The 25,561-nt window shown below is 40.4% G+C and overlaps 1 protein-coding gene across 1 annotated transcript in view; it reads left to right on the top strand.

The window, feature by feature from the left end:
* LOC108890168 (glutamate receptor 1-like) overlaps positions 1-24,991 on the top strand; it is a gene marked incomplete at its 5' end in the record, with an annotated part of 29,008 nt that extends 4,017 nt beyond the window's left edge. The window contains 12 exon segments of the mRNA XM_051067496.1: positions 1,245-1,349; positions 2,261-2,371; positions 2,469-2,675; positions 2,767-2,982; positions 3,490-3,613; positions 3,702-3,843; positions 7,168-7,240; positions 7,242-7,367; positions 7,593-7,840; positions 12,650-12,764; positions 18,429-18,563; positions 21,625-24,991. Of these exon segments, the coding sequence (XP_050923453.1) occupies positions 1,245-1,349; positions 2,261-2,371; positions 2,469-2,675; positions 2,767-2,982; positions 3,490-3,613; positions 3,702-3,843; positions 7,168-7,240; positions 7,242-7,367; positions 7,593-7,840; positions 12,650-12,764; positions 18,429-18,563; positions 21,625-21,858 (1,836 nt within the window).
* Between the last annotated feature and the right edge of the window lie 570 nt (positions 24,992-25,561).

Raw genomic sequence — 25,561 nt, 5'->3', positions numbered from 1 at the left:
ACCTGTACACATTCAAACACTCCTACACAGCTCAGGTTGTTGGTGACCAGGCTCTTATATAAAGTCGATTAATCCATATATTTACTCTTACTGCTTTGAAGCTTTTCAGAACAAGTTAGCAACAAAAAACACCTAACAAACCTGAATCAGTCAGTGCAGTAATCACACACAGTTACTTGCTAATAGTTATCCCAATATTATTTTACTGCTCCACTGTTTCGAATGTCGAATGTGGATGCACAGATGGACAAGTTTTTCAAGACTTTCAGAGCACCCATCAGTTTTGTTTGTTGTAGCACCTTCTTACTTTTCTCTGGTTGTTGCTACAACATCTGAACACCAACATTTTCCAGGAAAATACGTTGCTCGTTAGCTCTTCTAGCTCCCCATGTTGGAAATTTGGCCTGGAAACTAGTTACTTACTTATAGCAGCTGGGTGGGGGCAGTGGAAGTAACTATTGTGATTCTATTTTTGATTCCTGAATCATTATTTTTACTTTATTATTACACTGAGCCAATATATTAACAGCTAACAACTAACAGTGCATTGTCACAGTCCATTAGCCCAAAGTCATTATTTACGCTAATAGCTGCTAACTGCTAACTGTTGTTGACTGACCATCTGTTGACGGGAAATGTTCACAATGGTTACATCAACAATTCCTGCCAGAGACGACCTGGGTCCTTCAGAGATTCAGTAACAGTTGTTTATTTAACTTAAATTACCACAGTGCTGTATTTGGTAGACTTCTATATTGACCTATGGCCCACTGACCTCTGAAGTGATCCTATCGAATCAAGAGATGAGCATATTGTCCTAGCCTTAGTAGTATGAGATTTCCCCATCAGTCGTCAGACGTATCTTCACCGTTGTCCTTTTCAGAGGTCTTTTCCTCTGAGCTAGCTTCATCATTTCCATTCTCCAGTTAAATGATTCATAAGTGGTGCAAAACTACATCTCCATCATCAGCTGTAGGGGCGGAGTGATTCTGAAACCAAGACTGAAACTGCAATAAATCTGCAAAAAGTCCACAATCTCATGATCATATCTGTAAATGTTAGGCTAGTTTAATTAGCTCAAGATGAATAATAACCCTTTTTTGATATTTTGATACCTGAACATTGTTAAAGACAAATTGTTTGAGGAATACCAGGGAGATGAGATTAAAAAAAATGATACTGAACAGTGATGTTGATTCATGCTGCCACAGAATCACAGCGGTGTACATATGTGTTGTTCGTAGGTGCGTCTTGAAGGCTTGACGGGTCACGTTCAGTTTGATGAGCGAGGACATCGCACCAACTACACCCTGTCTGTGATGGAGCTCAGCCACACTGGACCCAGGAAGGTGCTGCTGCTTGTTTTGGGGTTTCTTCTTTGTTAAATGGGTTTAATTTTTCACAGAAGTTTGGTGGAGTCCCACTCTGCAGAGGGTCAGGAGTCGGCAGGTTTTCACTACATCAGCTCATTTCAATAATTAGCTCCCTCTTCTCAGATTAAAGGTGAGATAATCAGTAAAATCAGCTGCTGCAGCACTCGTTTGGTGCGAAAACCTGCAGGACTCTCAGCTTTCTGTTACTCAGCAGACACCAGTGCATTACAGTACGAGTCCTCACTGTAATAAGGGACAAAGTTATGCTCCCTTTATAGTTTATGAGATGTGACATTTTAAAGCCTGGAGATGGGCTGATCTGAATCCCTTTGAATCCCTTACAGAATCTCATTAAGGTTTTTCAGCATTTACAAGGAACTTAAGTTCTAAACAACCACGAGTCACAGGGTTGAGTTCACATCTGTGATCAGCTGTTGTTGGACCAGAAGCGAGAGATCCTGCAGTTTATGTTGGCATCAACACTGACATTAAAGGTGATATACATAGGTTTTTGTTATCGCTACACAGCCAGTGTTAGCATTAGCGCCTGTTTTCTTACCATTCTAGAAGAAACGTTCACTCACCAAGAGCTGCCACCAGTGGCGGAAAGCAACACCAATGTTAACTCTTTTCCTCTACAGAAGTTAGCATGCTAACCAGTCTACCCTCAGTCCAACATGAGAGGATGAAGAAGTAGCACTGCAGAGAGGATGTAATCTAACCTAAGGTGATAGAGATAGAAGCAAAACAAGAGTAAATTTTGATACAGTAAATTTTGATGCAGCATCCACCGCTTAAGACAAATAAAGGACTGAAGATTGGTATTGAACTCATTTCCTATAGACAGTTGAGACAGTTGTGATCTAATGGTTTCACTTTGTGTTCAGATCGGCTACTGGAACGAGAAGAGAGGCTATGTGAACACTGCCATCTACAGGCCAGTGGTGGAGGAGTTCTACGGTCTGCAGAACAGAACCTACATTGTCACCACCATACTGGTAAGACCTGGAAAACACGCTGCTGTCCACCTTAATCGGCTGTACTTAGGGACCATGATGTAAAATAATCTGTCTCCGCCATCTTGTCTCCATACAGGAAGCTCCATACATGATGTTGAAGAAGAACCACGAGCAGTTCGTAGGAAACGACAAGTACGAAGGTTACTGCGCCGAACTGGCCTCAGAGATCGCCAAACACGTTGGCTTCGCCTACCGCCTCGAGCTGGTGGGTGACGGCAAGTACGGTGCCAGAGATCCTGAGACGAAGATGTGGAACGGCATGGTGGGAGAACTGGTGTACGGGGTGAGTGTCGAACCTCATCCCACAGGGAGGTGTGGTTTAGGTACAATCAAAGTTTTAAATTAACTACTGTGTTTTCTATTTCCTCTGGCAGAAAGCCGACGTGGCGGTCGCCCCGCTCACCATCACCCTGGTCCGAGAGCAGGTGATTGACTTCACCAAACCCTTCATGTCTCTGGGAATCTCCATCATGATCAAGAAACCCACCAAGTCCAAACCGGGCGTATTCTCCTTCCTCGACCCGCTGGCCTACGAGATCTGGATGTGCATCGTCTTCGCCTACATTGGAGTCAGCGTGGTGCTCTTCCTGGTGAGGAGGGGGAAGGGGCTGGTGTTGATTTCTGTATTCATAAGGTATCTTTAAATCTGTTGCTGTTTTTGTTTGTTTTAGCCTTTAAATGATATTTGATAGGATAGAGATGCATCAAAATGGAATATAATTGTCCATGTCAAAGTACGTTCACTAAAGATTGTTATTCTAAGAGTCTGACATCATTATGATAGGATTCCTACAGAGACGGAGCTTTTTATTGAAGAGGAAGATCCTTTTAGTTTAACCAGAAACACCATCCTGTGTTCTGCTCAGTAAAATTCCTGTATTTGTCAATGCAGTCTGGCAGTGATATATAATGATGTTTCTCCTTAAACAAAAAGGTGGCCTGTTCCACCATTCTTGCTCAAAACTGCACTGATTCCAAAGATCTTTGTCTGAATACTGTGCTTGTTCCAACACTGGAAATCCACAACATGTTGTGTGTTTTCTTTGTCAAATAAAACCCAGAATCAGATGTGTGCTGATAATGTCTCTGTGTCTCAGGTGAGTCGTTTCAGTCCTTATGAGTGGAAGGGAGAGGACTCTGACGACGAAGACGAAACTCTGCCTTCCTCTACCTCTCGACGAGCTCTGCCAACTTCATCCTCTGAGCTCACCCACTCTCCAGGTATCTCATCGTCGTCATCACGTTTCCAGTGGCATGGCTCTGCTCAGTCCACCTGCAGTATTATTTTATGTTTTATGTTTTTTCTCAGGGTACTCCCAGGGTCAGAACCAGAACCAGAACCAGCAGAAAGAAAAGGAGACTCCAGAACACACCAACGACTTTGGGATCTTTAACTCTCTCTGGTTCTCTCTCGGGGCCTTCATGCAGCAGGGCTGTGACATCTCCCCCAGGTAGGACACCTGGTCAGACACAACACCTGTGTGACACAGCAACTGAATACCATGTTTTTAAATGTCAGTAATGAGTAGGCATGGGACGATGTGAAAGCTTCATGTCACGGTTATCCTGGCCAAAATAACCTGAAAAATAATGTTAGCAGCATCATAACGTAACAATCATTTAGATAAACGTCAGCGTTAGCATAACTAAACCAACACTTGCTACATTCAATAACTGACAGTAACATGGACAGATGCAGCTCCCCCTTGTGGCGATTCAAAATAAATCAATTCGATTATCTCCATTCACTATTATCCTGATGATGGAAATTCACTATGATTCATTTATTGTGTTTTTTGTTGCGATGGGCAGTTAAATCTGAACTTTGCCTCCCCCTTCTGGCAGTAAGTGTTATTACAGTTCACAATTTTTGTTTTTATCTGGAGCATCGTAAACTTTTCTTGGACACTTCCTGTGTTTTGTTGATCCATTCGACCTTCTCCTACCTCAGACTGTCTTGCTCTCAATATTACATCATCTACTTTGTTCGCAGTCATAATAACTACAGCCACTAGATGTCGCTTAACAACAGGAAGTGTAACTGTGGACGGTAATGAGACACTCAGTTTGTTGCCCCAGATGTAAATCCTGATAAAATCATAATGGTTGTTTCAGGCTGCTCCAGAGACAAGTGTGTGAAATAATTCATGTAGAATCTGTTTTATTTGTGAATCTGTTGGAGACTTGAATCTCTACAACAGCAGAGGCAAGTGAAGTTAGCATGACCTGTAGAGTCACCGAAGCTGTATTTATGGGAAATACAGCAGGTTAAAATAAACAGGAATCAACCTATAACCCTAAAAACTAAACCCCCAAACACATATTCTCTAGAGGAAGTGTTCACTGTAACAAAGTGCACACACACGTACCTCCATAACCAGTGATACACAACCATAGCATCAGTGATATACAGCACTTATTAATGTAGACATACAGTATCATCACACACACACACACATGCATTTTATCATGAAGCACATACAATCCTGTGTGACGTGCTGCCGGGTTAGTTGTATGTTACCGCTGTGTTAATACCTGAGGCTGTTTCTATTCTGGATCTACTGCTCTCTGTGTGTCTGTGTGTGTAGCTGTTACACTTTCATTCTACATTTATGATAATATATGTATGAGTGTGTCACTATGTGTGCATTTAGGAATATTTTAGTAACTGTCACCCCATTAAAGGACATCTGTGATATGTGTTTTTTTAAATCAGAGACATCACTATATATATCAGTACCAGACTCCATTGACAAAAACAGGAATTTTACCGAGCAGAACACAGGAGCTGCTGGAATACCACTGCCTCCATCTGTTAGTTTGTGTTATTGTGTTTCTTTCAGTGGTGGAAGAAGTAATCAGATACTTTACTGGAGTAAAAGTACCACACAGTAACACAAACATACTAACAGATGGAGGCAGTGGTATTCCAGCAGCTCCTGTGTTCTGCTCGGTAAAATTCCTGTTTTTGTCAGTGGAGTCTGGTGGTGATAGTGATGTTTGTGGTCAAACAAAAAGGATCTTACTCTTAATAACCTCTGAAAGTCACTCAGTAACACAACACGTCAGCCATGATTGGTTTGCCAACCATAGCGATGAAGGCCAAGTAGGCTACAGCAAGTAAGAGTACGACGGAAAAAACAAGGATGTGTCCAAGACCTCCATTAAAGTGAGGACCAGGAGTTTTACTGTTATTGTGAGGACGTTTTGTTGCTGCATGCTTTGTCTTATCTGTCTCAATCCTTTTCATCATGACACAAGCCCTGTGTGTGTTAGTGTTACCCATGTACCATCACACAGGGTCACCTTTAGATGAGCTGGTTAGGACTGGAGGGCTGAACAGTATCAGTGTGTGTTTTTGTGTGTCTGTTTGATGTGATTTGTGTGATTGTGTCAATGTATTTGATGCTTATGTGAGGTATGGGTGCCTCCCTGCAGGCAGAGCCATCTCTCCACTTTATTCACACTGTTCAGCCTCTGTTATCACACCTACTGTAGGACATAAAGACAAGAATAACACATGTACTGTATATTATGTGTCCAGTGATTCAGCAGTGAGCAGATCAGCTTTGGTTTCAGGCCAAACAAACACACATGTTGGGATCAAAAGCCTCTCGGGTGACGTGATGTATCATCTGGCGGCCATATTGGAGGCCAACTTTTGGGCAAAAGTGGGTGTCAACAGCTGATTTTTATTCTACAAGATGCAACTTGTTTTTTCTTAAATGAAAGGCCTTTTTTAAAGTTTTATCAGAAAATGTACTCATGAACACTTATAGTTTGTCTAGAGTACAGATTATTTAGTCTCCAGTTATTGAAAAAACGATCAACTAATCGAGTTATGATTGCTGATTAATTATTTACATCATAGATCTGCCAAAGAAAGAAATATAAAAAACCTAAACATCTGGTTCCTGTGTTGCCAATGTGAGGATTTTCAGCTTTTCTCAGTTTTATAGCATTATAAACTGAATGTCTTTGGGTTTTGAACTGTTGGTCGGACAAAACAAAACAAAACAAAACATTGTTATTTCCTGCATTTATACATTTATATCATTTTAGTTAATATCACTTTATTATTTCAATATTATTATGAAAAAGACTATTGATATGGCTGCAACTAATGATTATTTTCAGCATTTCAAGTTATTGTTTTATCGATAAAAAGTCATTGTTTGGTCTGACAAAGAAAAGCATCAAACCCTCACATCTGAGAAGCTGGAAATGGCTAATGTCTGCATTTTTGCTTAAAAAATAACTAAATAGTTGCCAATTAATGTTACACTTAAAGTGTGAATATCACCATGGAGATAATATCACTGAAATATAAAGTTGGTATCATCTGTATAGGTATCATAATTGTTTGTATTTGCTAACGTTACAGCCGGTGCAGATTGAAAAGACAGTTTCCTTGACCATTATTAACGTTTGCCTCAAAGCCTCAAGGTTAGAAAAACCAGCTGTGGTTGTGGCTGAAGGTTTCCTGGTTCAAAAAAGCAACTACTGAGGAACCTTCAAGCAAGGCCCTCATACCTGGCTCCGGTTTAACTGCTCAGAGGCCAACAGACCAAACTGTGGCTGTACTTGGCAGGTTTAACAAGGTGAACTTTGCTACATAGCTATCTTGGCTATGTAGCATAAGGGGAAGGACCATGAACGTCTTTTCAACCTTGTGAAAATGGCGGTCGAGGACAGTGCTCTAACTGAAGCATCCAATTTGAGACACGAAATAAAGGTTTTTAACAGTAGTTGTCTTCTTCCCTTGTTCTCTCCAGGTCACTCTCAGGCCGAATCGTTGGAGGAGTTTGGTGGTTTTTTACCCTCATCATCATCTCCTCCTACACAGCCTAACCTGGCAGCCTTCCTCACTGTAGAGAGGATGGTCTCCCCCATAGAGAGTGCAGAGGACCTGGCCAAGCAGACAGAGATTGCCTACGGTACTCTGGACGGAGGCTCCACTAAAGAGTTCTTCAGGGTGAGGACACATTGCTTATCTTACTTTTCAACATGTCAGTAACTTAAATCTTTCACTTTTGCTGAACAATATCAGAGCGCTTTCTTGAAATATGTCGTTTTGATCATGACTTATTTGGAAGAGATTATTGTTTCCTTTTTGAAAAAGGTGCCCATCACCCTCAGTAGCATAGATATATGAAGCCCTGATCATCTTTTTGGTCTTTACTATCCACTCCTACTTTAGAGATCAAAGATTGCAGTTTTTGAGAAGATGTGGTCGTATATGCGGAGCGCAGACCCATCTGTGTTCGTCAAAAACACCAATGAAGGTGTGAGTCGAGTCAGAAAATCAAAGGGGAAGTACGCCTACCTGCTGGAGTCCTCCATGAACGAGTACATCGAGCAGAGGAAGCCCTGCGACACCATGAAAGTAGGAGGTAACCTGGACTCTAAAGGCTACGGAGTGGCCACGCCCAAAGGATCGCCTCTCAGGTACACTCTGAATCTCCAGACAGGGGACAGTCAGTGTGGGGTTGATGTTGGTGTTGTGTTTTGTCTGTTGTGGGAAATAAGACCAGTCAGATCAGGAATATGTCAGTAAACTTTGATCTTAACAAGTGGCTGAAGTGCAGAGGTATGTTCTCAAGTTACAGGTTTGATGATTTAAGGACTGCTGCACTTCAGCTAACAACAACTCTTCATTAAATGTGGACTTTGAGGCTTATGATTTTAAAGCATCAGAGACAGATGTCGGATAACAGACACACTCTCTTTATTAAAGAGTAACATCTTTTTAGTTTGTGTTATTGTGTGGTACTTTTACTTACTGTAAATGATCTCAATATTTGCTACACCACTGAAACTAACAGATGGAAGCAGTTTACTCAGTAAAATTCCTGTTTTTGTCAGTGGAGTCTGGTAGAGATATATAGAGATGTTTCTGGTTAAACTAAAAGGATCTTACTCTCTAATAAAAAGCTCTGTCTCTGTAGGAATAATATCCATAATGTTGTCACACACTTATAACAACAATCTGACTAAATCCAAGTTTTAAAGACAAATATAAACTTCATACATTTTCTTCTTATCTCCAAAAAATCTGTTCACATTATTGGAATATAGAAAACGTACAAACACTAACCTGAACCTCACAGGGTTTTAGATTTGGGTTTTAGATTTGTCTGCTGTCTGTGTCTTTGTCTGTCAGTCTGTCTGTCTGTCTAATTGTCAGTCTCTTAATCTGTCTCTGTCTGTCTTGTCTCTCTCTCTCCTTTGTTTGTCTTTGTCAGTATGTGTGTCTTTCTGTCTCTCTGTCTGCCTGTTCCCGCCCTGTCTGCCTGTTTACCTGTCTGTTGTCATCTGTTATGGCTGTTTGACTACCAACCTGCCTGTCTCTCTGCCTCTACAATCACCAGAATACTGACAATGCTGCTAACACCCTCATCTACCTACCTGTCTGCCTCTCTATGAGCAGTGCTGCTGTCAGGTAAAACTTGCGTTAAAAGGAAAACAAGACTTCAGTGAGCCTCATTTCCATGTTTATTTAATGGAAAAGCAAACTGGCGAATACTTACTGAAGCAAGTACCGATATGAACGACAATAATTACCCCTAATCTGCAAAGCTAGCACCTAGCAACCACACGGAACACTGAGGCAAGTACCTAGCAACCACTTGGAAACATCCTAGCAACCACTTTTAGTCCCCTTATATCAAACCACTAACCACCTAGGTCCAGTGGTGGAAAGTAACTAAGTACATTTACTCAAATACTGTACATCGAACTATGAATTAAGACATCTCTGTCTTTCTGTCTGTCTGTTTTCTCGACAACCACTCATCCAGTCAACTTCAACCTTGGCGAGTGTATAACTGAGGACCTGAGGAAGTGCAGTATTTAAAGCTGTTTGAGTATTTATCCTGCATACTTGATAACAGGTGTCAAGTTTCCTCCACTAGTTCAATCCTCACTAGGATTTGTTGTAGATTTGGTCCTACTAGTTCTGCATCTTGTCCAACTAGGTCCAACAGGACTGGAAAGCTCACCTGTTTATTGTACCTCAGCTAAAACATGAATATCACCTAAATGGATTTTTTTTTTACCTGACAGCAGCATTTGAAAAATAATTCTCTTCCTGTTCTTTGTTTCAGACATCAGTGACTTTGTCCATGTTTTTATCAGATGTTCTGTGAGAGGACATCTTGTTCTCATTCTTTCTGCCTCACATCAGCATTTTACAGCCAACCCAGAGTCAGAGAAAGGAAATTACTCCAAAGATGAGATTAGCACATGCTGAATGTAATAATTTATGTGTTCTTCAGTGTCATAAAATTATTAAATCCCTGGGAAAAGCATGTGTCTGTGCTCTTGTACAGTGCTGCAGAAAAAACACATTAGAGATAAGAAAATTGACTTGACATTCTACCTTCATTGTAAAATGGTTTTAGGTTTGTGTAAAGCAAATTAATATGTTCATGAGCTGCAGCAGCCATAGAAGTTATTCGCTTTGTTTTTCTGCATGTGTTTGGAGTTGCAGATGCAGAAAACACAAAATCATTCACCATTTTTGAAAAGAGAGAAGAAAAAGGCATCAGCTTATCTAATCAGTTGCCTAGCAACGCTACCGTTAAACCACTTGAACACTGAGCATATTGTGTAATCACTTTTACACATCAGATACATTAGCTCATGAGTTCCTTTTGAACAGACTGTGTCCTCTGTCTCTGGGTTGACCGGCTCTCAGTACTAACAGCTGACAAATTAAGCCGACTCCTTCCTTTCATCATTTCCACTGAGAAAACTCCCATTAACCAGCATCTGCTCTCCACTCATGCTGCTGTTGTAAAAACTTATGATGACTGTTCTAAGTGGATTATTCTGAGAGTATTGTTCCAAAATGACATTTTTTCAGTGTCCAGTTGTTTCTGAACATCAAAACAGTGATGTTTAAAATGCTAAAATACTCCAGGTGAGACAAGCCAGAAACCGATTAAATGTAAACTCATTTATCTGTCATGGATTGGCAGCAAATGTCAAGTCAATCAGTTTTATTTAGAATATCACAAATTTGCCTCAAGCAGCTTTACAGTCTGTATGACATACAGCATCCATTCTCCTCAGACCCTCAATTCAGATAAGGAACAACTCCCCCTAAAAAGCCTTTACCTGGAAAAAAAAATAGAAGAAACATTAAGAGGAGCAGATGGTTTTACAGTAGAGCATTACTGCTGAACTGACTGTGACTAGATTTAGATAATTTTTCCATAATTTGGTTGGGGATAGTGAAGGAATACCACCATTCTGACTAAAAGTTTACTTGCAGCTTCTATTGTGTAAAGAAATACGGGGAAATTTAAGTTTTAAGTAACAGGAACCTTCTCAGTTTAACTGCATGGCTCAGTTTCTCAAATATAACAAACATTGCTATTGCAAATTTATATTTCTTCAAACAAATTAGTTTAATTCACACAATCTATATATATTTTGATTTGTGCACATTTTAACTGGACTACTTTGTTTTCTTCTCGTGTTATTTTATGTCTGTATTGTACATTTCTCTGTACATAATGCACTTTAGAACAAAAATCTTCTGTTGCTGTCATCACATTAATTATTGTTACTGTTACTATAGTAGTGATTAATTTTCCTTGGCTTTCACCATTAAAACATCACTGCTTTCTTTCTGTCACTCTGTAGCTTTGACCATCACTGGTATGTAAAGGGCAACAACAGGCAACCAGTGGGTACTTCTGTTATTTTGTAGGTTAATAGAAGATGGTAGGAAAAAGACACAAATGTAAAAGACAACTTTCCATCTTATGTGATTAATTCTAATCTGAATTTGTTACTTTAACATGTTATTTTCCACATGGTATTTATGTCTGAACATTTGACTGTTGTTTCTCCTTTATTTATCAGGTATGGAAATGAATGCAAGTTGAGGTTTGCTGCACAGTAGTCAGTAGTAGGATTTATTTGCTGCTCTTCAACCCAGACCATATTAAAATGTTGTTTTCCCTCACCAACCTTACAACCAGCTTCAGTTATGAAAACCTAACCTTTCTGCTGTAGCTCATCACCAGGCTCAACACAAGCCAGAGGAACAATTGTTCCATCCGTCCATCCATTTAAAAGCCACAGCCAAAAGGAGCAGCCACAATGTGTTTGTCACCAACAACTCCAATCAGCTCCTTCTCTCAGAGATCAGCTACATGTCAAATTTTTAGCTGTTGATATCCTCAGATTATCCTGTTTGAATATGTCCAAAAGAAGATTTAAAGGATTATTCTCAAGTGGTTGTTCAATTTAGAGGTCGTCCCAAAACATCACAGTCTTTCCTTTATCATGTAGAGTGACACCAGCCTTCATGTCGATACCCTAATCCTTGCTGCTTGATCTCATTTCTATGGTTGATATCCAAAACAAATAATCAAAACTGAGATTAACTTGGAAGTTTTACATTGACGTCAGTCCAAAGCCTCATCGCTGCTACCAACTGGTCAAGAGTGATCGTTCATGCAAACACAGCTACACCAAGCGTATAGAGAATATTAATGATGTAACAGCCTGGGTTGTCAAAGATCACCGGGCCAAGGTCAATCAAAGCTTCAGACCAACCCCCTTTGAGGGAGTTTGGTTTGAAAGCCAGTGCTGAAGTGAGTCAAACTACTTGATACCATGAAATAGGACTTTACACCCCAAGAAAGGTGACAACCCAAGCATCCATCACCACCGCTAGGTCCCTGTCTGCCTTGAACCAACTCTTTGCCCAATAGGCATCAGACCAAACCATGACCACATTCTTAACCACCTGTTTATTATTGTAATCATGATGAACACCTGCTGCAACTATACTCCTATAGGTCGTATCTAAGGGTAGGGACAAGTGACCAGTATGGTTCAGGTCAGAGGACTTGCTGGCTTTTGTAGAACATACACAAGTTCTGTCTGTGTTTTTTATTTTAAAAAGGAGATTTATGATGATGTTTGAAAGCCTGAATGATTACAGCATGAGACAGTGTTTAAGCCCACTGAATGGCTGCGACAGAATCCTTTAAACTGAAGCTACGTGGATGCAATGTGCACAACTTTAAATGATGGTAAACAACATCTTGACATGGTCTGGGTTGAAGAGCAGGGAACCTGTCCTTTGGTGCACCATTCATTTTATGACTACACTGATAATAACCTGCCTGTCATCAGTAGATACATGTAATGATGTTGCTTTCTTCACTATGGTAGTCACCTGCTCATTAACACTTAGTTCCCTTTTATCCCCTATTGTTACTATCATCCCCGTAGAAACCCTGTTAACTTGGCAGTGTTAAAACTGAACGAGCAGGGCCTGTTGGACAAATTGAAAAACAGATGGTGGTATGACAAGGGAGAGTGCGGCACCGGGGGAGGGGACTCCAAGGTCAGATCACCGTAACCCCAACGGGTAACGACAGGCAATGGCACACCGGGGTAACCGGCAACAACTCACAACTTGAATATCAAGCATAAAACACTCCGGATGGCACCACTGAAACTAAAAATATGATGCAATGTTTGGTGTCTTTCATAGTTACAGTTAGTTCTACAGCTGGAGTAAGAGGTGACTGCTCTATCAACATTAATCTCTCTTTGGACTAGAAAACTTTTCTCACCTTCTGATCCAGGGGGTATTTTACAAAAAACACCTTAACGGTCTAGACTTCGGTCTAGAAGGTCTAGACAAAACAAGATGTATTAAGTAGTAGAAGTATTATCCCTAGAGCTGAGCTCATCCAGTTTTACAAAAACCATCAGGCCAGTTAAATCCATGTTTATACAATCACTGAGCCCAAACTGTCCTTAAAAGCAGCAACGCTCAGCAGATTTCACTCAGTAGTAAATGACTTTATCCATCCCATCAAGGTCAGTTTTAGTTAATATGGAAGCATTGGTAGCAGTTGCAAGGAGCAGTTAATGTTTTCCAGCATGATCCGAGAAATTAGCTGATTTATTATCTTTGTAAATTCAGTTATATAAACCTTCACAGCTGCATCTGTCTTTCCCAGGCTTGCAGCTATTTTCCATGGATATGCAGTAGCTAGGTAGCAAGCAAACTGTGGAATCGTAATCCCACCTTCAAAGCTCTGATTGGACTGTTGCTTAAAATAGGGCAACAATAATCAAACACCTGACCTATTTGAACCACTTAATAAATCAGAGTTGTGGGCGTTGATACAAAGATGTGCACCAGGGTCCAGTTTCACCAAATTAGCATCTCTTCATTTAATTTTGAGGAGCTTCACTCAACAAAGCTGCCTGTACGAGAGATGCAAGAGCCCTGTAATGCATTCAAAGAGAATTCTCTTGACTTCTTGCCTTTATTTGCCAGTTGTCTAAAGAGAGAGAGGAATCCTGAATGTTAAGGTCTTATGACCCTTAACCATCAGGCTACCAGATATGGGACATTCAGTCATTTGTCAAATGCGACTCTGCTGCCGTTTTATGATCTGTATCAGGCTAGCTAAGTCTTGAAAACAACAGAGAGCCAAAAAACTTTTGTGTTCTCTCACTTACATTTATAACAAGTAGTAACTACATATCCAGCCCTGGAACAGAACGTCTCAGTATTTTAAAGTGTTGACTCAGTCCACTTCAATTTACCTTCGCCTGCAGACTACAGTTTATATGATTTCTGGTTTGTGGACAGTAGACTGTATCTGTATGAAGCAGTGTTGCTCAGTAAGCCCAAAGATCCCGGAGTGTTTTCAGCTCTTGCCGGTTACCCAAAGTGATATAGTAATACACATCTCGCACGTAGGGAGTCAGGCCAAACAAAGCTAGATGGAGTATTAACGCATATCACTTTGACGCTGACATTTTCCAAAACAGTTTTATGTGTGATTGTGCCTATTTTTTGTTTGCTTTTGTTTTCCTTTCTCTTTGTTGTTGAGGTATTCTCTGTAGTGTACCACAGCATCTGTACTGCTAATGCTACTATTTGCTAAAGTCGTTGCTGCCACTGCTGCCGCCGCCACTGCAGCCCTGTTGCTGTGCAGCTGAACAATAACATAAGATAACATGGAGGTGCATAATGTTATTTATGTTATTCCCTACCCCCCCACCCCCCACCCCCCTCCATGGTTCTTTGAAGAATCCCAGTAAACCTAGCAGTACTGAAGCTCAATGAACAAGCCGTCTTAGACAAGTTGAAAAACAAGTGGTGGTATGACAAGGGAGAGTGTGGACACAAGGACTCCGGCAGAAAGGTCAGTTCTTGAGGTCGCTCAGGCCTGGTCCCAAAGGTCATGTGTTGGTTTACCCCCACCCCATCTTTCCTCATCAAACCCACATCCCCCAAAACATAGACCTCAGCAAGTACACTCTGAAAAGGAAAGGTTTTTCTCTCTTCAAGTATGGTAGAAATATTTATAGGTTTTTTTGTTTGTTTGTTTTGGGCAAATTCAGTTTGTTTGTCTTTTTTCTTTTTAAATGACTATTTTAACCTTTAAACACTGATATTTCACCACAAACGTAGTTACCTGGGTGTAGCTCTGTTTCTATGAGTACAAGCCTTGGTATTGATTGTTAATATGCAGAAAGTTTTAAGTTAATAACTTTTACAGTTTTTCTGTTTCAGGTCATTAAAAATCGAAAGTCAGTTCTATCTGAGAAAATGAACAATGTCAGCTGAATGTGGATTTGAAGCTTTGGAGCTCAGTGGTCGCCATTTTGACAGTGATGATGACATCATGGCTGCTGTAAACATTTTCTCAGACAGAGTTGACTTTCAGTTGCAAAAAGAAGAAGGTATTAACTTCAAACTTTCTGTAGAATCACTCAAAGAATTGAACTGATCTTCTGAACTCTCCCCTCACTCCCCTTGTATTTCCTTCATTTGTGCTAAGCTAAGCTAACTGTCTCCTGACTGTAGCTTCATGTTTAATGGGCAGACATGAGTGGAATTACCTTTGTGAATCTACCTTTGTGTTTACAGTCAGAGCTTATTTTCGGCTGAAGAGTTTTTTGTTTTCAGAGTGTAACACTGCTGCTCAGCTGACTGTTCTGAAGAACTGGACGAAGAATCAAGCAAAACATGATCTTATTTAACTCTTCTGATGGCATGTGAAAGCCCCATGACTCCAGTTTGCACTTGACGTCTATATGCTGAGTACATTTTTATGAACTTAGTTTCCACAAAACTTGTTCCAAACGGTGCGTATAGTCAGACAAATTTATGCAAATTGATGAGAAAATGAGCCGGGCTTTAGCCGGTTCTGACAAAGCAGACTTTTTGGAGATAAGGGGTTTTCATGTCTCCAGATCAGTGGAAATCCATCAGATTTCTTCAGAGGCTTTTCTCTGCTCAGCCTTCCTTCTGTTCTCCAGAAAATCCTGTGGTCAGCACAGTTCACTGGAAGCAGCCACAGACAGACGGATGGACGGATGGACGAATGACTCTGCTGAAAAATGTGACTTTTTACATCACTTTACTTTTAATCGCAAATCCTCACCGCCTTTGGGTTCCACATTTACATTTATATTTTTAGTCTGTCCCGGTGGTTGTACAGTGGCCTGGAGTTTTGAAAATGACTCGTTTTCAGGCTAATTTTTTTTTTCTGTCTCAAGCGGGAAGAAGCTATTCTGCATCAACGTGACAAATCTGGCCTGGAGGAGAAGCTCCAGACTAAAAGCCAGTTATTTATTTATTTATTTTTCAACATACGTCAGATGTAAAAAGTCAGATTTTTAAAACTGCAGATATATTTTCCTCTCTCTCTCTCTCTTTCTATCACTTTATGACTCTCTCCCTTCCTCTCTCTCTGTTTATGGCTGCTAACCAAATGAAATTGAAGCCACTGACCACAGCTTTACCTCCCCTCACCCTCCCTCACCCTCCCTCACCCCTCCCTCCCTTTACTTCCCTTCCCACACACACACAAACACTGATGTTTTTGTCTCCAATCTGTCATGTACCTCCTGTTTCCTCTGAGCTCGCTGTGTAACAGACCGTCACTAACGAATGGGGGGAAATGTTTAACAGTCTGTAGTCGGTGAGGAGAAAAAGACAATCTTAATGTCAGACTGAAAACTGCAGTAATGTGTGGTGATTGGTGTGGATGGATTAGTTTGGTGTAGTGAGAATGACAGAGACCCAAGGCCATGTCCACATCAGTGTTTAGTGATCATCTTTGTCTGCCTGGTTTATTCAAAGCAGAAATGAAAAACTGAATTCAATGATTGAAGATTTGATCTAAAGAAAATGTCCATCACATTATCCTAAAGCACAAGGTGAACATTAAAATGTCCTTAAAAATACAGAGCTCATCACAGAAAACCCTCTTAATTAAGGACACTTTTACACCTAAACTTGTTTGGTCTGGACCAAAAGAGGTAGTCTAGGTCTGCATCAAACTGAACCATGGTTTGCTTCGTTCGTGGTGTGAAAACACCTTTTTTGGATGGTTCGAACTTTGAGACCAATCACAGGACGTTGAGTCAGGATAGCACATGAGGAGGAAATGAAATGGTAATTTTCTGAGATGACAACAGGGAAACAGCCTGAGAACAGATCTCAAGATATTCTGCTTCAGATTTTGGAGAAAAAAATAGATGTAAGGTCACCTCCAATGTCGAACTTCATTGTAAACTACAGATAAGACCACGATAAAAACTTGACAGATTGGATTCCTGCTCTTTCAACCAGGACGATTTGTTTTTTGATTGATCATGAAGCTGCTGCAGGTGTTGACGTTCTCATCCTGTAAGGGTCTATTTTTTTTAACATTTATCCCCTGACTCTTTCCGTGATATCTTATTTAATGTTTCAGTTTGTAAAACAGTGATATATGCTCTATGTCAGTATTGGCCATATTTCTATCCGTCCAACTGAATTCTTAACTAGATGGTGTCAATAATCATAGTCTTGTTGTTAATCAATGAAAAGAGGAGAAAAAAGAAGAAATGTAACTGTTGCTGTAACTGTTGAGTTTCAGTATTAATAGCCAATGTTCAGAAAATGAATTAGAGGATCAGAATCAGAGTGGACAAGGAAAATTAAAGAAAACAGGGTTTCATGGGTAGAAAGAGACAATGTTCACACACATCAATTCTCATTTAATATCATTTCAGTCTGACTTCTAAGGGTCTTTTCATACATTTTGTATGAGGTTGACATGACAGTTTGGAGAGGAAAGCCCTCTGATAGGCTCTCCCCAACTTCACAGCACTTTGTGTTGAGGAAAAGGCCTCGGTCTCTCTGAGTGCTGTTTCCTCCTGTTTGTTTATTTTGGTTGTTTCTTAACAGGTTGCATGCTACTGGATGAGAAAGATAAGTCACGTGACATCAAACTAAAAAACCAAAGTGATGCATGTGACAGACGAACACACAACCACTGAAACAATAGCTCAACAACCAATTAAATCCCATTTCCTTTCACTCCTCTGTTTTCAATAAAACTGTGGTGTAGAGAAGAGAGATGCTGGAGCCAATAAATTAACAAAGAAAGCTGCCTATAGAGATTAGTTTTTATTTTATTTTATTTTCCCTCAGTCTGTTTGCGTTTCTGTGCATGAAGCTGCATGTGACAGATATATTGATATGGGTTGTCAAAGGCTGTGATTTGAGGCAATGGAGAAGATAATAAGATAATATCCCAAATTATGAGAAGAAAATTCAGCTCTGTGATTGGATGTTTCTTGCTGCGACGTGCGTTCACACGTTTACAACCTCAGACTTTGTCCCCCAGAACCAGATATTTTCTAAAGCAGCTGTTCACCCTTTGAACTGTTGAAGTTTCATCCTGATCCACTGTGAGTCTCCCAACATCATTTATAGAGAAAAATTAGTTGGACTTTCACTTCCTGGACCAGCCTGAGAAGAATCTTCTTTTCTTTTTTTCCTGTCTCATGTTGCCTCTGTATCGCAGCCTTTGAACGCTGATAAACTGTCTTAGTTAGAAACATATTTTATCTTAGCTTTGGAGATTTTGATAATGTCCTAGTTAACATAAAGCGATTTAGCTTCAGACAATCCAGAATTCAAACTGCAGTGATGTCAAAACCACCTGGACCACGATTGGTTGACCCCACCTCTTTGTGCTGACAGGACAAGACGAGCGCGCTCAGTCTGAGCAACGTGGCGGGAGTGTTTTACATTCTGATCGGCGGGCTGGGGCTAGCCATGCTCGTGGCTCTGGTCGAGTTCTGCTATAAGTCACGGATCGAGTCGAGAAGGATGAAGGTGAGTCCAGTTCGATCAAGTCATCAGGTCTGAGCTGTCGGCTGTACTGACCCTTGGTTCTGTGGTCCTGTTGTGTTGCAGTTTGTAAGCGTATGAGCTGATCGAGCAGTTCTTCAGTTTCTATCCGTAAAACTCTGTAAGCCCTGTAAAACTCATAGCTTATATCAGGGGTACCTGCTTTTACCAGCAGGTGCTATGGTTAGCTTGATTAGCTAGCTAATTTTAGCACTCGCTGGCATCAAACATTGTTTTTCCTTGATCGTTTAGGAATTATAACTTCCTTTATCATCTGCAGCCATTTCCTCTTCTCTTCTTCGTAACAGCGAAAACAGTAGAATGACTCTGAATAGTTTTTGGACTCAGATCTGTTCAAACAACAGGAGAGACTCAGAGAAGTTGGAACAGGAAACTGGAATTTCATTGGCTGTGACGTGTAAAATTAAGCAGATTACTTGTCAAACCTGGACAAATATGAGCATGAGCTGAGTTTATCCTCTGCTCAGATGTAAATATTGTTGGATCATCAGAGACCTGTACACAGTTTCTATCATTCACAATCATGTGCATCAGGACCTTTGTCTTTGCAGTATCTTTAGCTTTATCGTAGCTCTTCATCGAGCAGAATAACGCCAGCCACAGGGCAGGAGCATCAACATCACTGCCATTTAAAAGAGCGTCAGCTGAACTCTGTTTATCTGACACTCTGCTCTCGAGCTCCTCTTTATTGCCGGCGTCTGTATGTGATGAAACTGCAGTCGCCTCATTACAGGCGCTGGTGGTTTATACTGAGACTTTGATGGGGCTGCTCAGAAGGAACAAACAAGTCATTAGAGTCATTTTCTCCACAGCAGAAGCACCAGACTGCTACTCTCCTCTCTGCTGGACTTTTGTTATTCTCTTCACATGTGCGTCTGGGCACAAAGGGAGGACTTAAAACCTCCTCGCTGAAGGCAGCAGTGACACAACATGTGTGCAGGATTTCATCAGTCAGAGCAGATGGAGGAGTTTGCAGAGCAGGGTTACACTGCGGTTACCTGCTGCAGAGGTAGATGTATTCAAATGGAGGAGCACTGCAGCATCAGGAGGACTAATCAGTACAAGAGCATGCCATGATACATCCTCCTCTGATACATTATTGATACTGCAGCCTGTTCTCTTGTAACATTAAAACAGAGGTGAATGTTTTCCCTCTATTAACTCAATGTAAAGCATTGCTGCAAAAATAGAGCTTTCTCTGGGAAGTGATTCTGTGAGTAACTGTTGCTGCCAATGACTGTATATAAAGATGAAAGTTGATCTGCTGCAGCCAGAGGCCTGATCTTGAAAGTTTGAGTCTTTACATTAAGTGTCAGTCCAATAATTTCAAATTAAAACTGTTTCCTGGCACTAAGCATTACACCCGCTAAAAACCAACACTGCTTATTTATTTTTGATTCAGAACAGGTGGATGCTGATGCCTGCAGGCAGCAGCATTGATAGTCAGACTCTGTCCACAGACAGATGCTGTTCTCACTGTGACAGTAAAAAGCTCTATCACAGTAAGAGTGACGGGCGAGAGACATGAGAACGAGAGAGATACATTGTTTACAGTGTTTGGAAGTTGACCAAGGTGGGTTGTAAGCTGTTAACTTCCTGCCGTCGAGGTGAGAGCAGGAGGGAGGTAAGTGTTTGACTCTGTTGCTCAGACGTGGGAGCGCTCGCTCTGAGGTGTTTTGAGTGTTGGAGCTGCTCCCGTAAGAAAAAAAAAAAAACGAATAAACCTGGGATTTATTTGTACCAAACTGCATGGCGACCGTTGATGCTGAGCGGCAAACAGCGAGGGAGTACGAGAGCCTCAGAGAGCTGAAACAGGATATTAACTCTGGATCCACATCATTAGTCTCACTGAGAGGAGAGACGGTGAAGGAGCTTTACCATGCTACTCAGAAACAACTATCACTGTTACTGCTGTTGGTGACGACTGTGTTTCCCAAACAGTATTTGTTCAAAAACCTTCCAATCATCTGTTTACATGTTTACAATCACATTTAATACTGAAACAGAAAGTGCAGAGGCATCATTATAGTTCAAACTCAGTCAAATTCACTGTGACCTCCACCTCCTCAGGACGTTATTATCTCTGACGTCCATTGTCAACACATGTCCATAAATCCTCATTGAAATAACGAGAAGACGCTGCTAATAAATTCAACTTCTTTTAATGATGACAGTTTGACAAAAAACAAAATATGAATCTGAGGTCCACAGTGTAACACTGGATCCACAGCAACATAATACTTCATGTTTACATCCTCCAAAGCATTATGGGAACTGCAGTTCCACATAGATCTATCCAGTCCAAAGTTTTTATTTTGACCTTTAATTCTTTGGTTTTGACCAAAATAAGCTATTTGGAATAAAAGAACAAAAAAAGAGACTAAGTTATCTCCAATAAAATAGTTCAGAAGAAAACAGAGCAATTTAGCAGCAGTTTTTTTTCTACAAATCAACAAGTCACATTAACAAATTTTTAAATTATCTGCGTTTCCAATGTTTGTTTTTGTTTTCAAATTGTTTTAGACATTTTTTAAATGTGTAAGATTAAATCTTCCTCACTGCAACAGTTACTGCTTTAACTCAATATAATTACAGTTCTGACATTTTGTTTTGTAAACATGGAGATTTTTCTCACATTGTCTTTCTGTCACTTTAAAACAACTTTATGGTCCTTTCAGGTTGTAACTTGATTTTAAACATGATCAAAAATCTACCAGGTCTCTGAGGCGTTCAACCTCAGCCCTACTTTGTGTTTAGTACTAATTAGCAACTGCTAACACGCTAAACTCAGATGGTGAACATAATATCCATTAGCATGTTAGCATTTAGCTCAAAGTATCACTGTGCCTTTTAGTTTTGTTTTTGATTTATTGGGTTCAGTATCAGTCAACAGAGTAAAAACAAGATGGTGGAAATCTCTGTCTTTCCTTCTACAGCTGAGATCAAGACGAAAGCATCAGAGGAACAAAACGTGAAACCTGAAACTTTTGAAACAGGCTCCTTTTCCCTTCTCTCTGTCTTGCAGGAGCTGATTGATGCTGCTATGATGAGCACCAGCCTCAGGGGGATGGCGGGAGGAGCAGGAGGAGGAGGAGGCGGTGGCATGGCGGTGATGGGAGGTTTAGGAGGAGGAGGAGCGTCGGGACTCGGAGGAGAGAACGGTCGCGTGGTGGCGCACGATTTCCCAAAAGCCGGAGCTCAGGGTTTACCCTGCATGAGCAAGGCTGCCGGGCTGGGACTGTCCTCCACGGGCATGTGATCAAAACTGAGGCTCCTGATTGGACGGAACGCTCCTGTCTGTCTGTTTACCTGTCCGTCTGTAGGTGAGGGAGGAGAGATGAAGGGAGGGAGGAAAGATGGGAGGTGGAGAAAGAATGGAGGATAAAAGGAGAGGAGGAGAATGGGGAGAGATGAAGAAAGAAAGGAGAGATAGGAGGTGATAGAAGAAACAAGAGGGATGGATGGAGAAGAAAGACACAAAAAGAGAAAGGAAGAATAAAATAAAGGGAGAGAAAGATGAGGGACAGAGAGAAGAGAGGATGGAGGGAGGAGAGAGAAGAAAGATGAGAGAATATTTGAGGAAAGGAGAGAAAAGAAAAGTGGGAGAATAGCAGATGATGGAGAAGAAAGACGAAGAAGAAACAAAGAAAGTTGGAAAGAATAAGACAGGAGGAGAAAAGAATGAAGGAAGAGAGAAAGAAGAAATGATGTAAGGAAGGGAAAGAGGATACGGAAGGGAGGAAAGGAAGAAAAGACACGAAGGAAAAGAAAGAAAGGGAAGGATTTGAAAAACTAGAGAAAGAAGAAAAGATGAACGAAGAAGAAGTGCGACAGGCTGACAGAGGGAGGAGCGTTCACGTTCACCCTGACTGGACTCAATACGACAGAACTCTGATGACCAGAGAGCACCTGAACGCAACACCTGAGCTCCTGCGAGACGAGAAACTGGGCTTAAAAACTGAAACTCTACTTTTTCTATGAGCGCTGTCTTAAATTCAACTCCTCCTCTTCTGCAATAATAGAATCTGAGGCGGGGGGAGGGAAACAGGGGAGGGGAGATTTTTTTAACTTCTTACAAACTGAATTAATGCAGCCTCTTCTTCCCCTTCCTCTTTCTCATCCCTTCCTTCACTCCTCCTCCTCCAGCAGTAACACTGAAAGCTTCGTCACGTTCGCACAAAACGCCACCTTGATATCAGAGAGTTTGAGCATGTCAACGTTTTAAACCATTTTACTAGAAACACAGATGACGTACGAGGATGGAGGTCACATGATTCATTTTGTGCACAAAAAGCTTTTTTTTTTTTTGGTTGCCATTGTAAATTTATTCTGTGGCGAATGTACGATGATGTGATGTTGATGTTAGAGTCTGAACTAACGTGCTCAAATCTTTTGTTTTGGCCAAAGAAAAAGTGAAAATTGTCACATTAGAGGAGTGGGAACAAGCTAACTTTTGCTTCCACAATGATTAAAACAAATATTCAATTATTAAAATAAATTTTCTGTTGATCAGTTAATCAACTCATGTTTTCATCTACGATTTAAAATACAGCCAGTGATTCACAGTGTTAAATATGTTGTATGATTCAGGTACATTAATACGGAGTGGTCATATCATTTTTTTTTTCCTAAAGACAAACAAAAAGATAAAATGTGCTAATGAATTAATCAAAATGTGCACGAGATACAGTTCATTCCCATGTTTTACTAAATTCTTGCACACAAGATAAATGCATATATATAGAGAGACAGCCACAAATTACCTTAAATGTTTGAAAAAATTAAGCAAAGCATGCAAACAAAATAGTAAAACATGGAATAATTTGTTAAAGCGTGCAAATAAAAATTGAAAAATGCACAAATTAGTTAAAATGTGAGCATGAATTAGTTAAAACCTGGGAATGAATTGTATTTTTTTTATTGTATTTTTTACAGCTTCTTAAATTAAAAATATAAGTAAGAAGTAACTTTTCCACATTTAAATGTCTTAAAAAACAGACCTGAGTTATATATTTTGAGTTGTGTTCTGACATTATCCCAAATGTTTCCAGACGTTTTCAAACCAAGAGAATTTTTAATCAAGCTGATGTTTCTTTTGGTCTCCTGTAGAGGGCGTCACATCCCCTTTGAGCAAAATATACATTCATTCATTTTCAAACTGCACTTTTTAGATTTTGGTTGTTTATAACTTTATATTATCCAGATGGTTGATTTTAGTCGCTGGTCTGTTTGTTTTAGAGAGGAGGAGAATTCAGCTCCTGGTAAATTGTTTTGATTAAGAGCCCCCTAGTGGTGGAAAATGACATATTGTGTGTTTAAATGTAGGCGCAGTGGTAGAAAAGAAACTATGGAGTGTAATGGATTTCACAGGGGAGCGCAGACAATATAAGCTGATAGTCTTTGGACTGACTGCAGCATAAGGTGTTAATTGTTGTTACAGTAAAAAACAAACACTCATCAGGTGATTTGATCCCCATTGTCTTGTTTTCTGCCTGTGTACCAACATTAAAGAAGGAACCGGTAAATATTCGACTGGTACGTGGTTCATAGAACAAAATTACACTGTAATTCACCAGCTGTGTTTAAGATAATGTTATGTCACATCTGGGGAGAAAAAATATTGCAAATAAATAAAACACAAGTAGACAGAGAAACACAATCTTCACCACTTTGACAACACACATCCAGCACAAAGAAACACAAGTTTTTATCACTGAAAGAAAAAAATTACTGGTTTTCTTTTGTTCTGTTTGACTTTCAGCTTTTCTGATTTAGTTTTTTTATTTCTCTCTGTGTTGTCAGTGTTTTTTCATGTGCTTTCTTCAGTTGCAGATGAAAACACCAAATGTCACAGTGATGAAATCTGTTTTAGTGAACTTAAACTGTCTTTTCAAACAGCAGATTTACCACTGGATGACACATTATACTGTTTATATTGCTTGGTTAATTTACAGGGGAGAATACCTTTAGGGTGAATATTCCTTTAAAGTGGAGGTTAAGTGGCATTCACATGTTTACTGGTTAATGGAAATCTGCTCCACCCTGAGTTTTTACAAAGCCGACCCTGTCCAAAATATCCTCAAAAATGTTGGTGTGCGCTGTGATAATCAAACAGCTGCCTGTTGAGGTTGGTCACATGTTTCTGCGTCTCTCTCCTGTATTTTCTCCTGTGTTTTCTGGGCTGAACACAATGACTAATAACTTTTTTATACTCTGAAACTGAACAAATATCAGGAAAAATATGTTTCACATTTGTAATGATATGAATGATACATGTGCTGAGCTACACCTGTAAATAATGTTCTTTTTAATTGATTTATGAGTTTATAATCTTTTGATTTTGTTGATTACATTCAGATCAGTAACTCTATTTAATAAAAACTCTTACATTATCTCGACTTTGTTGGGGTTTTTCCTGTTTTGTGGACATTTATGTTGACAAATCTCCAAACATATAATATGTAAACAAATATTCAGACACGATTTTTCTGAGGACTGACATTTGAAGATTAAAAAAGCTCTGAGCTTCTCCTTCAGCGCTGTTCAGGCTTCAGTTTGAATGAACAACTTCCGCTGATTCGACCAATCAGAAGCAAGACGGGCGGAGCCAACTCAGCCGACCAATCAGCGTTTGTCTGCCGACGTTGGCTGGCGTGTGTCGTCATCGGCCGTATGTGAGCCGGCATTGGCCGTGACCGAGCAGAGCAGAGTAACAGAGAAACACGGTCAGAAAAACGAGTGAAAATACGGAGTAAAACCACCGTTTGAATCGTCGGCTTCGTCGCTTTGTTTTGTTAGAAGCGTGAGAAACTTCATTACTGAAGAAGTCTGGACGTTAAAACGAGTTTGGAGCCGTTTTGTCGAAGATGAGTGAAGCCGGACGCTGAGAGCACCTGAGACGCTAAGGTAAGGCTAACGAACTAACTCATTAGCGGCTAGCGTTAGCATTACCGGCGAGAGTT

This window comes from Lates calcarifer, unplaced genomic scaffold (assembly GCF_001640805.2).
Source record: "Lates calcarifer isolate ASB-BC8 unplaced genomic scaffold, TLL_Latcal_v3 _unitig_1695_quiver_769, whole genome shotgun sequence".
Classification (NCBI taxonomy): Eukaryota; Metazoa; Chordata; class Actinopteri; family Centropomidae; genus Lates; species Lates calcarifer.
This window is presented reverse-complemented; position numbering and strand designations above follow the sequence as displayed.